Below are 18,013 nucleotides of genomic sequence, written 5' to 3' on the forward strand. Positions count from 1 at the left end.
GCCTCCTTTCCTTCCAGTTCTCTGCTGCCAATGACTGGAACGAATTGCAAAAATCTCTGAAGCTGGAGACTTATATTTCCCTCACTAACTTTAAACATCAGCTATCTGAGCAGCTAACCGATCGCAGCAGCTGTACATAGCCCATCTGTAAATAGCCCATCCAATCTACCTACCACATCCCCATATTGTTTTTATTACCTTTTCTGCTCTTTTGCACACCTGTATTTCTACTTGCACATCATCTGCACATCTACCACTCCAGTGTTAATTTGCTAAATTGTAATTACTTCGCTACTATGGCCTATTTTTTGCCTTACCACCTCATGCCATTTGCACACACTGTACTGTATATAGACTTTCTTTTTTTCTATTGTGTTATTGACTGTATGCTTGTTTATTCCATGTGTAACTCTGTGTTGTTATTTGTGTCGCACTGCTTTGCTTTATCTTGGCCAGGTCGCAGCTGTAAATGAGAATTTGTTATCAACTAGCCTACCTGGTTAAATAAAGATGAAATAAAAAAGAAATCAAATATCTGTGCTCCATTTTACAGACAACATCCCATCCAATGACTGTGATCTGAGGACCCTTTTTAGCAGCGTCAGAGTAATGTGCTTGGCCCTAACCTGGCCGTGAACCTCTCTCTCCTCATGGTGTGCCAGGTGGGGGTGGTGCGCTGTCCAACTGTTGACTGTCGTATAGCCTCCTGCTGCTCCACCAACAGCGCCATGCCAGCCAGGATGCCTGCATGGGGATGACAGAGAGGATAGTGGTTGTTCTGGCTCAGGTTCAAGGAGCCATGTCATTCCACTGAACCTCCCCGGAGACGGTTCCTTAGCCACTGAAGATCCTCTTCTGTGGGCTCTCGGGTCAGAGGGTTGTAGTCTTCGACCGGGTACAGGTACTCCACTGACTGCACCTGGTTGGGCACAGCTGGCTTCCTCCACTCACATTCCACGTCTGTACAGACAATATTGTGAATCACAAAAAACAGCTCGAAGGATGCTAAATGCCACATCTTTCAATACATGAGTTTGAACACCTTGAAATGCACTTGTTGTAAGAAATGTGCATTATGAATAAAGTTTGATTTGATTGATGCCATTACAGCTGTAGACTATTTAATAAACTGTCATTTAAACATGAGGACAAGCACATTTTTTTTCATAAACTTTATCACTTGACATATCAATCATACAGTGGGAAGGATCCCATAAATCAAGACTGTGTGAATGCATGTATCACTCAGAATAAATACACTGAACAAAAATACAAACACAACATGCAACAATTTCAAAGATTTTAGTGAGTTACAGTTCATATAAGGAAATCAGTCAATTGAAATAAATGAATTATGCCCTAATCTATGGATTTCACAAAATAGGGACATGGATCAGAAAACCAGTCAGTATCTGGTGTGACCACCTTTTGCCTCATGCTGCCTTGACTAATCTTTGTCGCATAGAGTTGATCAGGCTGTTGATTGTGGCCTGTGTAATGTTGTCCCACTCCTCTTCAATGGCTATGCGAAGTTGCTGGATATTGGCGGGAACTGGAACACGCTGTCGTACACATTGATCCAGAGCATCCCAAACATGGTCAATGGGTGACATATATGGTGAGTATGCAGGCCATGGAAGAACTGGGACATTTTCAGCTTCCAGGAATTGTGTACAGACCCTTGTGACATTGGGCCTGCATTATCATGCTGAAACATGAGGTGATGGCGGCAGATGAAGGGCACGACAATGGGCCTCAGGATCTCGTCATGGCATCTCTGTGCATTCATATTGTCATTGATCAAATGCAATTGTGCTCGTTGTCTGTAGCTTATGCCTGCCCATACCATAAACCCACCACCACCATGGGGCGCTCTTTTCACAATGTTAACATCAGCTAACCGCTCGCCCACACGTGGTCTGCGGTTGTGAAGCCAGTTGTACGTACTGCCAAATTGTCTAAAACGATGTTGGAGTCAGCTTATGGTAAGGAAATGAACATTAAATTCTCTGGCAACAGAGACTGCATTCCTGCAGTCAACACGCCAATTGCACACTCCCTCAAAACTTGAGACATCTGTGGGATTGTGTTGTATGACAAAACTGCACATTTTAGAGTGTCCCTTTATTGACCCCAGCACAAGGTGCAGCTGTTTAATGATCATGCTGTTTAATCAGCTTCTTGATATGCCACACCTGTCAGGTGGATGAATTATCTTGGCAAAGGAGAAATGCTCACTAATAGGGAGGTTAAAAAATGTGTGCGCAAAATTACTAAGCTATATGGAATTGTTTTAAGAAGTCATACCAAGGATCATTTTGCTATTTGATTAAACATTTTAAGACCCCTTGAAGTATCAAAAATATATTTAAAAAAAATATTTGATGACATTTTTTATTTAGCCTTAATGCTATTAGCTCATACAAAAGCATTGAATAACATATTCATTACATGGAACAACAGATAGTACCCCAAAACAATCTAAAGGGAATTGTTTTGAAGTGTTTGTCCTATGTCTGAGAGATATAGGAAAGATCAAACACTCGTTTGTGAGAGTCTCATCTTTCCATAGAGGGGTCATAATAGTTTGAACGCTACAGCTGATTTTGTGAGAAGACCGATTTTCGAGATGTCTCATGGTCTGACAAACACAGCTCTAGCTCTGTCACCTTTCACCACAAATGCGGGAGTGGGACATTGGTGGATGCGGTCGATTGAGACGCATCCAATGCAAAACAGATATCTCTAGCTTAAACTGACATTTTTTAATGGGTATTTTTGTATTATGCTAATTTAGTTACATAGTAGTAAGGGCAACATAATGTGGATGTGTAATTACGTATTCCTTGTTCCAATAACTGATAGCGCTAGAACCTTATTATCATGTAATTACATAGTAACATCTATGTAACTACTAAAGGAAAGGGAAAGGGGGATACCTAGTCAGTTGTACATCTGAATGCATTCAACTGAAATGTGTCTTCCGCATTCAACCCAACCCCTCTGCATCAGAGAGGTGGGGGGGCTTCGTTAAACAACATCCACGTCATAGGCGCCAGGGGAACAGTGGTTTAACTGCCTTGCTCAGGGGCAGGACAATTGATTTTTACCTTGTCAGCTCAGGGATTCGCTCCTACCCGCCAGGCTACCTGCCGTACCTGCCACTACAATTACTACTGTGGAGTTACATAGTAATAAGGGCAACATAATGTAACGCATTACCAAAAATGTGTTTCGGTAATGCATTGCATTATACAGAAAGTGTATTTTTGCCATGATTTCCAATGTCAAAATATGTCGGTGCTTTTAGGGTTAAAAACATACATTTTCTTCTATCTAAGCACTCAGACTAGGCTGTAGATATACAGTACATTACCAGCTCCCACAGATTTCAAAACGACCTCCACACAATGTTTTCAGCTTAGGGAAGCCTGATGAGGACAATTCACAGTTTTTGTGAAAATAGATCATTTGTCTCAATCAAGACTACGCTCCTGGCACAAAGATATACTGTACAAATAAAGTAAATATTGAATGAGTCATGTCAATCGATTAAACAGGGATCTGTGAAATACCAGATAGAGCATACCACAGAAACCCAGTTAGTCTTAAGACTAAGGGGCTGATGCTAATTACCCTCGTGTTTCTTTCTCTCTCTCTCTCTCTTGTGGCCTTGTTAAGAAGGACAAGGTGTTTCTTACTCAGTCCCACCTGGGGACCTTCTATTTTCCAGCTGTGCTAGCTGACCCTCACACTGCTCAAAAGAAGAGAGCTGGAAAGAGCAGTGTCACACAGTCCTCCTCCACATGAACCTGGCCATGAAAACAACTACAAGGAAAGAAGCATTGAAGATGTGAACACAAAGCCACAGCCAGCCTGAAAGACGTATAGTTGAAGTCGGAAGTTTACATACACTTAGGTTGGAGTCATTAAAACTTGTTTTTCAACCACTCCACAAATTTCTTGTTAACAAACTATAGTTTTGGCAAGTCGGTTAAGACATCTACTTTGTCCATGACACAAGTCATTTTTCCAACAATTGTTTACAGACAGATTATCTCACTTATAATTCACTGTATCACAATTCCAGTGGGTCAGAAGTTTACATACATTAAGTTGACTGTGCCTTTAAATAGCTTGAAAAATTTCAGAAAATGATGCCATGGCTTTAGAAGCTTCTGATAGGATAATTGACATAATTTGAGTCAATTGGAGGTGTACCTGTCGATTTATTTCAAGGCCTACCTTCAAACTCAGTGCCTCTTTGCTTGACATCATGGGAAAATCAAAAGAAATCAGCCAAAATTGTAGACCTCCACAAGTCTGGTTCATCCTTGGAAGCAATTTCCAAACGCCTGATGGTACCACGTTCATCTGTACAAACAATAGTACGCAAGTATACACACCATGGGACCACGCAGCTGTCATACCGCTCAGGAAGGAGACGTGTTCTGTCTCCTAGAGATTAAAGTACTTTGGTGCGAAAAGTGCAAATCAATCCCAGAACAACAGCAAAGGGCCTTGTGAAGATGCTGGCGGAAAAAGGTACAAAAGTATCTATATGCACAGTAAAACGAGCCCTATATCAACATAACCTGAAAGGCCGCTCAGCAAGGAAGAAGCCACCCCTCCAAAACCTCATAAAAAAAGCCAGACTACGGTTTGCCAATGCACATTAGGACAAAGATCGTACTTTTTATACAAATGTCCTCCGGTCTGATTAAACCAAAATAGAACTGTTTGGCCATAATGACCATCGTTATGTTTGGAGGAAAAAGGAGAATGCTTGCAAAGCCGAAGAACACCATCCCAAACATGAATCACGGGGGTGGCAGCATCCTGTTGTGGGGGTGCTTTGCTGCAGGAGGGACTGGTGCACTTCACAAAATAGATGGCATCATGAGGATGGAAAAATTATGTGGATATATTGAAGCAGCATCTCAAGACATCAGTCAGGAAGTTAAAGCTTGGTCACAAATGGGTCTTCCAAATGGACAATGACCCCAAGCATACTTACAAAGTTGTGACAAATGGCTTCAGGACAACAAAGTCAAGGTATTGGAGTGGCCATCACAAAGTCCTGACCTCAATCCCCCCAAAAATTTGTGGGCAGAACTGAAAAAGCATGTGCGAGCATGGAGGCCTACGAACCTGACTCAGTTACACCAGCTCTGTCAGGAGGAATGGGCCAAAATTCACCCAACTTATTGTGGGAAGCTTGTGGAAGGCTACACAAAACGTTTGACCCAAGTTAAACAATTTAAAAGCAATGCTACCAAATACTAATTGAGTGTATGTAAACATCTGACCTACTGGGAATGTGATGAAAGAAATAAAAGCTGAAATAAATCATTCTCTCTACTATTATTCTGAAATTTCACATTCTTAAAATAAAGTGGTGATCCTAACTGGCCTAAGACAGGGAATTTTTAAACTGAGTTTAGATGTATTTGGCTAAGGTGTATGTAAACTTCCGACTTCAACTGTATGTGTTATGTAACATTAGTAAGACATTACAGGGTTACATAGGAAAACACGTGCTATTTCTTTAAAAGGTGTGGAGGTCCATAGGTAGTTTGCATGATATTTCCTCTTTTCAACTTTGCAAAAGTAGTGGAGGCAGATAGACCCCCAGATAGACCCCCTCCCCAGATTTTGGCAGATAGACCCCCCCCCCCCCCAACCATGACACATAGCATAAGGCTCACCCAAGGCAGGACCTCCTTACCCCTGCACTAAGCTTTGACCTGAAATAGATCCTATTCTCATCGCAAGATTCCAACAAGGATTTCACAAGTATTGTATTTTCCTCGAAACTCGCAGATAGTGTTTCAGACAAAACTCGCCTCGAGCCCTGGCAAGTGCAGCAAGATACAATGCCATAAGTAATTCCTTACCTTTGAGTTTGGGCACCAGACAGAGGTTGGTCGCCCTGTCCCCTTCAGCGAGAATACATTAAAAAGGAATTGCTTCAACGCTTGTGGTCTGGAAGCCTATAACGGCGCCCCTAGCGTGAAAAATGCCACAGCATGACATTTTGAATGCTTTTATTTCTTGAAGAGAAGGCTGCTGGAAGCCCCATGAGTCAAATCCAGTGAGGCTCTTCCTCTCCTGCTCCTACTCCTGCCCTTGAGATGAGTCAGTGGCTCTGGTGCTGAGAGGGTTGGAGAAGTCAATGATGAATGAGGATGCTGCAATTAAATGACAACAAATATAGAATTAACAGCCCTTTCCTTTCTTAGTGGTAAAACTTCAGTGTATGTTTTTGTTAGGATTAAAAAAATGTTGTTCTTCCTCTAACAAATGTTGCTGCAATAGCTTACATTCAATAATGGCCTGAAAAATGACTTGGTAACAAGAATGCTTACCAAGACTTGAAGATTCTGTGAGGAGGATTAATCGGAAGTTGTATAAAACGTATAGATGTATTCTCATTCTCTAACAATTGTTTTGTTGGTTTTCATACTATAGTATGTTGGATCATCTAGCATGGTTCTTCTCGCACCTGGATTTTGCTGTGAAGTTCCACTGGAAACTACTGTAGTAGGTTTCTGAATGCAATTACCGCTGTTACATAATTGACGCTGCTCTCTGTCCCTCCCCAGCAGAATGGTTCTGAGCGCTGTTTGAACTCTCTGATTAAAATTAATTTCCCAATCAAAGGCTTCACTTCTTAAGTGAGGAATGTGTCATCTGTTTCCCTCAGTTTCATTCTCATATTGACCATTAACTTTAACCATTATTTGTTTTCTTTAGACCATGTTCGAGAAGCAATGAAGTTAAGAGTAATTTCACAAGGAAACTTTGCACCTAATACAGTAAAGTTTCAAAGTCTTCCAAATATGTTGACCATATGTCTCTGTTGTCTAATGTTAATGTTAATCATTATAAAGTATGATATGAACTGAAAGTGTTGTCAATTGAAGCATATATGAGACACATTTAAGCAACATCTGTAGTGCCAGTAACACAACTATAGTAAAAGTCTTGTCAAAGCTAAGTGTGAACTTTACAACAAATTATTCACAGGTTTTCTACTTTAATATTACGATTTCACTGTAATAACCTTTTATCCTAGAGCATATAGAGCATAAGAAAGAGAGAGTACTTGAGTTGAAAGGTTATGCTGAGATTAATGGACTGGGGCAGAAGTCAGGTTTCAAAATAGATCCTCTATGGAGCAGGACTAACCGCGTTACTTTATTCCATTTGTCACACCCTGACCGTAGATTGCTTTGTATGTTTCTATTTTTTGTTTGGTCAGGGTGTGATGTGGGTATTCTATGTTGTATGTCTAGGTGTTGTATTTCTATGTTTAGGCCTGGTATGGTACCAGGCAGCTGTCAATCGTTGTCTCTGATTGAGAACCATACTTAGGTTGCCTGTTTTCCCACTTTTGTTTGCGGGTGGTTGTTTTCTGTGTCTGTGTTTTCACCATACAGAACTGTTTCGATTTTCATTTCGTTGTTTCACTTTTGTTATTTTGTATTCAGTGTTCAGTTGTAATAAATTTAACATGGACACGTACAACGCTGCATTTTGGTCCGATCCTTCCTATTCCTCATCAGAAGAGGACGACGAACGTTACACCATTAAAAGTCAGAAAGTCAGAAAAACAAAGGAGAGAAAAGTCCCTCAGCTTGAAAAGTTGGCATGTTAGTATTAATACATGACAGGCTAGGCACAAAGCGGTCATCTTAGTGAGATGAGATAACATCTGCAAGGTTTCATGTTGTTCTGAATATTGAATGGGTGAGAGATTGTGGCAAGCCGGTCATGTTACAAATCTGTACGGCATTATATCAACAAAAACCAGTCAGATGCATTATTCAGAGAAGTCTAGCAGCAGGTAATTAGAGGGGGGAAAACATATTATGATATAAGCAATGCATGGTTGTGGAAAAGTTCGGTTTTTACCCTGTACATACTCACTACTGGTTTACATAGGTTCTTATCCTCTACATGACTGGTGCGTCCAGAGATGCATCCTCTCTTATCGTCACTCAATGCCTAGGTTTACCTCCACTGTACCCGCACCCTACCATACCTCTGTTTGTACATTATGCCCTGAATCTATCCTACCACACCCAGAAATCTGCTCTTTTTATTCTTTGTCCCCAACACACTAGACGACCAGTTTTGCTAGCCTTTAGCCGTACCCTCATCCTACTCCTCCTCTGTTCCTCGGGTGATGTGGCGGTTAACCCAGGCCCTGCTTGTCCCCAGGCGCTGGGGACTTCTGTAACCGTAAAAGCCTTGGTTTCATGCATGTTAACATCAGAAGTCTCCTCCCTAAGATTTTTTCCCCCCACTGCTTTAGCACACTCCGCCAACCCGGATGTCCTAGCCGTGTCTGAATCCTGGATTAGGAAGGCGGCCAAAAATTAAGAGATTTTCATCCCCAACTACAACATTTTCCATCAAGATAGAACTGCCAAAGGGGGAGGAGTTGCAATCTACTGCAGAGACAGCCTGCAAAGTTCTGTCATACTTTCCAGATCTATGTCCAAACAGTTCGAGCTTCTAATTAAAAAATGTATCTCTCCAGAAACAAGTCTCTCGTAGTTGCCGCCTGTTATAGACCCCCCTCAGCTCCCAGCTGTGCCCTGGACACAATAGGTGAATTGATTGCCCCCCATCTATCTTCAGAGTTCGTTCTGTTAGGTGACCTAAACTGGGATGTGCTTAACACCCCGGCAGTCCTACAATCTAAGCTAGATACACTCAATCTCACACAAATTAACAAGGAACCCACCAGGTACAACCCTAAATCCGTAAACATGGGCACCCTCATAGATATTATCCTGACCAACTTGCCCTCCAAATACACCTCTGCTGTTTTCAATCAGGATCTCAGCGATCACTACCTCATTGCTTAAATCCGCTATGGGTCCGCGGTCAAACGACCACCCCTCATCACTGTCAATCGCTCCCTAAAACACTTCAGCATGCAGGTCTTTCTAATCGACCTGGCCCGGGTATCCTGGAAGGATATTGACCTCATCCCGTCAGTAGAGGATGCCTGGTCGTTCTTTTAAAGTAATTTCCTCTTTAATTACCATCTTAAATAAGCATGCCCCTTTCAAAAAATTTAGAACTAAAAACAGATGTAGCCCTTTGTTCACTCCAGACCTGACTGCCCTCGCCCAGAACAAAAACATCCTATGGCGGACTGCACTAGCATCGAATAGTCCTCGTGATATGCAACTGTTCAGGAAAGTCAGGAACCAATACACGCAGTCAGTTAGGAAAGCAAAGGCTAGCTTTTTCAAACAGAAATTTGCATCCTGTAGCTCTAACTCCAAAAAGTTTTGGGACACTGTAAAGTCCATGGAGAATAAGAGCACCTCCTCCCAGCTGCCCACTGCACTGAGGCTAGGAAACACTGTCACCACCAATAAATCCACGATAATCATGAAATCAATAAGCATTTCTCTACGGCTGGCCATGATTTCCTCCTGGCTACCCCAACCCCGGCCAACAGCTCCGCACCCCCCGCAGCTACTTATCTAAGCCCCGTCCGCTTCTCCTTCACCAAAATCCAGATAGCAGATGTTCTGAAAGAGCTGCAAAACCTGGACCCGTACAAATCAGCTGGGCTAGACAATCTGGACCCTCTCTTTCTAAAATTATCCGCCAACATTGTTGCAACCCCTATTACCAGCCTGTTTCGTATCATCCGAGATCCCAAAGATTGGAAAGCTACCGCAGTCATCCCCCTCTTCAAAGGGGGTGACACTCTGGACCCAAACGGTTTTTGACCTATATCCATCCTGCCCTGCCTTTCTAAAGTCTTCGAAAGCCAAGTTAACAAACAAATCACTGACAATTTCGAATCTCACCGTACCTTCTCAGCTGTGCAGTCCGGTTTCCGAGCTGGTCACGGGTGCACCTCAGCCACGCTCAAGGTACTAAACAATATCATAACTGCCATCGATAAAAGACAGTGCTGTGCAGCCGTCTTCATCGACCTGGCCAAGGCTTTCGACTCTGTCAATCACCGTATTCTTATCGGCAGACTCAACAGCGTTGGTTTCTCAAAAGACTGCCTCGCCTGGTTCACCAACTACTTCTCAGATAGAGTTCAGTGTGTCAAATCGGAGGGCCTGTTGTCTTGACCTCTGGCAGTCTCTATGGGGGTACAACAGGGTTCAATTCTCGGGCCGACTCTTTTCTCTGTATATATCAACGATGTCGCTCTTGTTGCTGGTTATTCCCTGATCCAACTCTACGCAGACGGCACCATTCTGTATACATCTGGTCCTTCTTTGGACACTGTGTTAACAAACCTCAAAACGAGCTTCAGTGCCATACAACACTCCTTCCGTGGCTTCCAACTGCTCTTAAACGCTAGTAAAACGAAATGCATGCTCTTCAACCGATCGCTGCCCGCACCCGCCCATCCGTCTAGCATCACTACTCTGGACGGTTCTGACTTAGAATATGTGGACAACTACAAATACCTAGGTGTCTGGCTAGACTGTAAACTCTCCTTCCAGACTCATATTAAACATCTCCAATCCAAAATTAAATCTAGAATCGGCTTCCTATTTCGCAACAAAGCCTCCTTCACTCACGCTGCCAAACATACCCTCGTAAAACTGACTATCTTACCGATTCTCGATTCGGCGATGTCATTTACAAAATAGCCTCCAACACTCTAGTCAGCAAACTGGATGCAGTCTATCACAGTGCCATCCGTTTTGTCACCAAAGCCCCATATACCACCCACCACTGCGACCTGTATGCTCTCGTCGGCTGGCCATCGCTAAATATTCGTCGCCAGACCCCCTGGCTCCAGGTCATGTATAAGTCTTTGCTAGGTAAAGCTCCGCCTTATCTCAGCTCACTGGTCACTATAACAACACCCACCCGTAGCACGCGCTCCAGCAGGTATATCTCACTGGTCATCCCCAAAGCCAACACCTCCTTTGGCCGCCTTTCCTTCCAGTTCTCTGCTGCCAATGACTGGAACGAATTGCAAAAATCGCTGAAGCTGAAAACTTATATCTCCCTCACTAACTTCAAGCGTCAGCTATCTGAGCAGCTTACCGATAGCTGCAGCTGTACACATCCCATCTGTAAATAGCCCATTCAATCTACCAACCTCAGACCCATATTGTTTTTATTTACTTTTCTGCTCTTTTGCACACCAGTATTTCTACTTGCACATCATCATCTGCACATCTATCACTCCAGTGCTAATTTGTTAAATTTTTATTACTTCGCTACTATGGCCTATTTATTGCCTTACCTCCTCACACCATTTGCACACACTGTATATAGACTTTTTCTATCGTGTTATTGACTGTACGTCTGTTTATTCCATGTGTAACTCTGTGTTGTTGTTTGTGTCGCACTGCTTTGCTTTATCTTGGCCAAGTCGCAGTTGTAAATGAGAACTTGTTCTCGACTGGCCTACCTGGTTAAATAAAGGTGAAATAAAATAAAAAAATAATACTCACTGAAGTTTTTGCAAAGGTTCTTATCCTCTACATACTCACTGCAGTTTCTTTCAGGGACGTAAATTAGACTCCAGAGGAGAAAAATGTTTATTTTCATGGATTGACAAATGATAGCCTCTAACTCATTATTGGAATAATTATGTGTGGTACACTAATGCGTTTTTAACAACCCCAATGGACAATATGATCACTAGTTTGTGTGGCCTATCATCATTTCAGGCCAAGTGACCTAACAGTGAATGAATTGATATGGATGAAGAATGTGTTGCCCTTGGTGATACATATCCAGCTACTGTTAATTGAAATGTATGACACTATTACTGCAGTGCCAGGCCTCTTTGTTTCCAGAACACTGGGACCAAACATTCTGTTCCCTGCATATTCCTGTCTCCAAACAGGAAGTGAATGATTATGCCCATGAACATGAATATTATCAAATGTTCATGTTTGACTAATGGCAGTGATTGGGAGGCTAGATCATCCAGCTAGATCATCAATGCTCTACAGTGAGGACCTTGTCGATAAAGGGGTCAGACGTCTGGTCATAGTCATAGTCTTTTTAAATGTCATTTCACACCTTGAGAACATTGAAAATGCACGGACTGCAATAACAGTAGATGATTGATTGTAAAGTGTTCAGATGATTTACAGTGTACCTTATGGGGGTTTAATTATTCTTTGAGCCATCGCAGTACAGTTGTGATAGCTGAAGCGATGGTGAGGAGTAACCCATCTAAAACCCACTTGGGATTCACTTGTACACTGTATTTCTGAAGCTATTCCCATAAGAATGTGCATGTCTTACTTATACTTGGGAGTATACTATTCATCCCTGGTGTCCTTAACCTTCCGGAAGGTACAAATCTTTGTTGTATCTCAACAACAAGTATCTCAACTTGTACCCCCACTTTTGCCCTTAGAACAGCCTCAATTCGTCAGGGCATGGACTCGAGAAGGTGTCGAAAGCGTTACACAGGGAAACTGGCCCATGTTGACTCCAATGCTTCCCACGTTTGAGTCAAGTCGGCTGGATGTTTTTTGGGTGGTGGACCATTCTTGAGGCACACGGGAAACTGTTGAGTGTGAAAAAACTGAGTAAATGGAACATAAACAACATCTACTTAATTTTTTCAGATAGAAATAACACCATTCTCCATGCACTGTAATTTACACATTGATATGAACTATTGATAAGATCTAAGTAAATGAGTAAGGTGTTTCCATAAGGTGATTATAAATATAGATTTTTTAAATAAATGAATTGTTTTAGATATATTTTAACTTGTGATCCCTGGAGACAAATGTGAAACTAGTCATATGCAGCAAACTGAAGCATATCAACATATCTCCTTTACCAAATTTATGAAACGCTGGCCTTATAACTTGCAATAAGGACATTTGGAGACCCAAGCTATAGACTTCTGTAGCCATGGGCAGATGACAGCATAGCACCAAACCTACCGAGTTGACTTTTTACGCTTCTGCTACTCTCTGTTCATCATATATGCATAGTCACTTTAACGATACCTACATGTACATACTACCTCAATAAGCCTGACTAACAGGTGTCTGTATATAGCCTTGCTACTCTATTTTCAAACGTCTTTTTACTGTTGTTTTATTTCTTTACTTACCTACACACACACACACATACACACACACACACACACACACACACACACACACACACACACACACACACACACACACACACACACACACACACACACACACACACACACACACACACACACACACACACACACACACATAACTTTTTTCCCGCACCATTGGTTAGAGCCTGTAAGTAAGCATTTCACTGTAAGGTGGTGGCCTTATAACTTGCAATAAGGAAATTTGGATTGTTGTATTCGGCGCACGTGACAAATAAACTTTCATTTGATTTGATTTGATTTCTAGAATGTTCTAATTATGTTCTGCTTTTTTGACACTGCACTCCACTGCAGGCTCTAGTTTAATCTTATATTGATTATTGTCCAGTCATATGGTCAGGCGCTGAATATAATGACCTAGAAAGGCTGCAGATGGCCCAGAACAGAGCAGCACATTTTGCTCTTCTCTGTAAGCTGAGGGCTAATATCAATACTATGCATGCCAGTCTTTCTTGGCTAACAGTTTATGAGAGACTGACTGCATCACTTCTTGTTTTTATAAGAAACATTCATTTCAAATTGATTGCATAGTCAACTTACTCACATCACTGACACACACACTTACCCCACCAGACATGCCGCCAAGGGTCTTTGCACAGTACCCAGGTCAGGAACAAATTGGAACAGCAAACCTGGTTTCAAAAAACGAATAAAGCAACACCTCATGGACATCGCCTCTCCCGCACAATCTCTAATACACACTCTAGATACCCAACACATTATTATTCTTTGGTTGTATTGTTTCTTTTGTTAAATTTGTGTAAATTTGTGTGTCTTTAGTTGTAGTTTTTGGCTTTGGCTAATGGGGATCCTAATAAAATCAATCAAAAATTGTGCTCTGACTTTCGCTGTACTTTTTTACAATTTGTATCATGTTAAATATTAGCCACTATCAGTAGCCACCGTCAATTGTACCCACATACATGTATCAATGTCACATGAGTGTCAATTTTCTTACATTTTGCATCATTCCATTACATAGTTAGTTAACCTTTCTTTCCTCTGTCATGTTTGTGTGGTTGTTCCTGAGGATTGCTAGCAATAGTGGATCATATTAAGCTAACTTATTATAAGTTGTGTAATCATTTGGGACATGTAGCCTATTTGAATCATTATGTAACGCAGACCATAGGTTTCAGTGTAAACCTGGAGCCTGACGCATGGTTCACGACGACTGGACCCTTGTCATCACAGTTCCATGATTAGTGAGGATTATTAGGGTAGATTTATAGGACTACTGTTGAACCCCTACTGTACACTTTTCTCACCTTCCAATATTTCATGGTTTGAACAATTGATTATGGCATCTTTCAGGATGAGTCAAACCACTGTTTGAAGGCTGTTTGAAGGCTCTCCAAAATATGTTTTTGTATTATTCTTGAATGACCCTAAATAATATAAAAGATCAGAGTATTTTTAAATCAACCAATTGTTGCTGAAAGTAGACAAATATGTGTGTACTTAGGTCTACATGGCTTTATTTCCTTGACCCCTAACTGTTCTCTCCATATTGTGTCTCTCGAGAAAAGTCTAATTAAAGCTACACCCAATTAAAGGGAAGGCTTTAGATAAATGTTCAGAAAACCCTATTGAATGAAAACTCCACGAGAAATCTGTTGGCCAGCAAGTGGGAGGGTTTTCAGTCGTTGAATTACATTTATTCAGCGGGAGCAAGTAAGGCGTGCGTAAGAAAGGCGTAAATGTCCTAAGTCTGAATCGGGCCCTATATGAGTATATTATTCATATATTATATATGATTGTTTTTGCTTTTCGCTTTGAACTGATAACCGGTTTTGAAAAAATTGAAAATCATTAATAGTACTGTTTGTCCATTTTGAGATGCCGTAGCCAGTCTACTATGCTATATGGATTTGTTTTAATTAAGAAGGTCATATCATTTAGCTATTTGATATTGAATTTTAAGACTCCTTGAAGTATCAAAAAATATATACGAAAATTATTATGTTGAAATTTTTTATTTGGCCTTACTGCTATTAGCCTATACAAACGCATTGAATAACTGATTCACTACATGGAACATGAAGTCCCAAAAATAAAATAAAAAGGAAGTTTGTTCTGAAGTGTCTGTCCTATATTTGAGAGATATAAGATCTGGAAACATTTTCATTAATTGTTTTTACACCTATTTAACCCCTTATATTGGCACTAAACAGTCTCCATACTTACATCCATACATTTTTTTCAACTGGTACCGTGGGACCTTCAGACGAGAGCAAAACAACTGACATGTATGTGTTCGTTAGAGTGTCACCTTACGATAGAGGGCTCATAATGTAGGCCAAACCGTTCGGACGCTACAGACGATTTTGTGAGAAGACCAATTTTCGGGATGTCTCATGGTCTGACAAACACTGCTCTGTCACCTTTCACTGCAGACGTGGAAGTACGACATCGGTGGATGCAGTGGATAGACACGCAATCAATGCAAAAAAACAGATATATCTCGCTTAAACCGACACATTTTTATGGGGATTTGTTTTGTTATGCTAATTACATTTCCGAAAGGATGCTCTCAATGGTGCATCTGTAGAAGTTTGTGAGGGTCTTAGGGGCCAATTGAAAATTAGGGACTATGTTTCACTTCTCTGTGTGTGAAACACTCATTTTATTTGACCAAGATAGATGAGCTGCAGTAATCACTCGTTCCTATTTGCCACCATTCATATCTAGCTACTGTCAGTGACTCAAGCACAATCAAAGGCATTTATCGAAACAAAAAGTCAAAGTGGAACAGAAGAGAAGTGCTGTAGTTTATCAGGAGTTGGCATCCGCAAACTATCGAGCAGGTCTCTTTTGAGTAATGCCAATAAAACCCAAGCGCCTAGGATGGGGTTCTGTGATGTTGCCTTGGGCCCTTACAGTATCGATCCTGAGCATGTTTGTGTTCCTGAATGATTCATGTGTTACGGAAATTGCTTATGGAATACAAATGGGATCTATGTTTAAATACTGAGAAACAAGTACTAGTGCTCGTTATACAAGTATTAACAACCCTTTCACTCATAAAAGATTAGTCCATGAGGTCCATTGGAAATATTTTTTCTGGTTAAATATTGATTTTATGAAATATTCCCATTAGAACGTTAACCTTGAATGACTGTATGATTGACTGGAAAAACTATTGTCTTTTATTCTTTTATTTTTTCTCCAAAACAATGATTTGCATTGTACTTTTACCTACTGTACATTATGCCAATAAATGTGTGGAGGAATCTAAAAGACCAAATTCCCCTGAAAGTTACAGTGGGCAGAACAAGTATTTGATACACTGCCGATTTTGCAGGTTTTCCTACTTACAAAGCATGTAGAGGTCTGTAATTTTTATCATAGGTACACTTCAACTGTGAGAGATGGAATCTAAAACAAAAATCCAGAAAATCACATTGTATGATTTTTAAGTAATTAATTTGCATTTTATTGCATGACATAAGTATTTGATCACCTACCAACCAGTAAGAATTCCGGCTCTCACAGACCTGTTAGTTTTTCTTTAAGAAGCCCTCCTGTTCTCCACTTATTACCTGTATTATCTGCACCTGTTTGAACTCGTTACCTGTATAAAAGACACCTGTCCACACACTCAATCAAACAGACTCCAACCTCTCCACAATGGCCAAGACCAGAGAGCTGTGTAAGGACATCAGGGATAAAATTGTAGACCTGCATAAGGCTGGGATGGGCTACAGGACAATAGGCAAGCAGCTTGGTGAGAAGGCAACAACTGTTGACGCAATTATTAGAAAATGGAAGAAGTTCAAGATGACGGTCAATCACCCTCGGTCTGGGGCTCCATGCAAGATCTCACCTCGTGGGGCATCAATGATCATGAGGAAGGTGAGGGATCAGCCCAGAACTACACGGCAGGACCTGGTCAATGACCTGAAGAGAGCTGGGACCACAGTCTCAAAGAAAACCATTCGTAACACACTACGCCGTCATGGATTAAAATCCTGCAGCGCACGCAAGGTCCCCCTGCTCAAGCCAGCGCATGTCCAGGCCCGTCTGAAGTTTGCCAATGACCATCTGGAGGATCCAGAGGAGGAATGGGAGAAGGTCATGTGGTTTGATGAGACAAAAATAGAGCTTTTTGGTCTAAACTCCACTCGCCGTGTTTGGAGGAATAAGAAGGATGAGTACAACCCCAAGAACACCATCCCAACCGTGAAGCATGGAGGTGGAAACATCATTCTTTGGGGATGCTTTTCTGCAAAAGGGACAGGATGACTGCACCGTATTGAGGGGAGGATGGATGGGGCCATGTATCGCGAGATCTTGGCCAACAACCTCCTTCCCTAAGTAAGAGCATTGAAGATGGGTCGTGGCTGGGTCTTCCAGCATGACAACGACCCGAAACACACAGCCAGGGCAACTAAGGAGTGGCTCCGTAAGAAGCATCTCAAGGTCCTGGAGTGGCCTAGCCAGTCTCCAGACCTGAACCCAATAGAAAATCTTTGGAGGGAGCTGAAACTCCGTATTGCCCAGCGACAGCCCCGAAACCTGAAGGATCTGGAGAAGGTCTGTATGGAGGAGTGGGCCAAAATCCCTGCTGCAGTGTGTGCAAACCTGGTGCAGTGTGTGCAAAACTACAGGAAACGTATGATCTCTGTAATTGCAAACAAAGGTTTCTGTACCAAATATTAAGTTCTGCTTTTCTGATGTATCAAATACTTATGTCATGCAATAAAATGCAAATTAATTACTTAAAAATCATACAATGTGATTTTCTGGATTTTTGTTTTAGTTGAAGTGTACCTATGATAAAAATTACAGACCTCTACATGCTTTGTAAGTAGGAAAACCTGCAAAATTGGCAGTGTATCAAATACTTGTTCTCCCCACTGTAAGTCAATGATA

The 18,013-nt window shown here is 41.5% G+C and overlaps 1 protein-coding gene across 1 annotated transcript in view; it reads right to left on the reverse strand.

The window, feature by feature from the left end:
* Positions 1-802: 802 nt before the first annotated feature.
* Positions 803-18,013, reverse strand: part of LOC120025574 (reticulon-4 receptor-like) — a 72,898-nt gene continuing 55,687 nt past the window's right edge. Inside the window, exon 5 of the mRNA XM_038970130.1 lies at positions 803-960. Coding sequence (XP_038826058.1) covers positions 803-960 — 158 coding nt within the window. The remainder of the gene's footprint in view (positions 961-18,013) is intronic.

The sequence above is a fragment of the Salvelinus namaycush genome, chromosome 31, assembly GCF_016432855.1.
Source record: "Salvelinus namaycush isolate Seneca chromosome 31, SaNama_1.0, whole genome shotgun sequence".
NCBI lineage: Eukaryota > Metazoa > Chordata > Actinopteri > Salmoniformes > Salmonidae > Salvelinus > Salvelinus namaycush.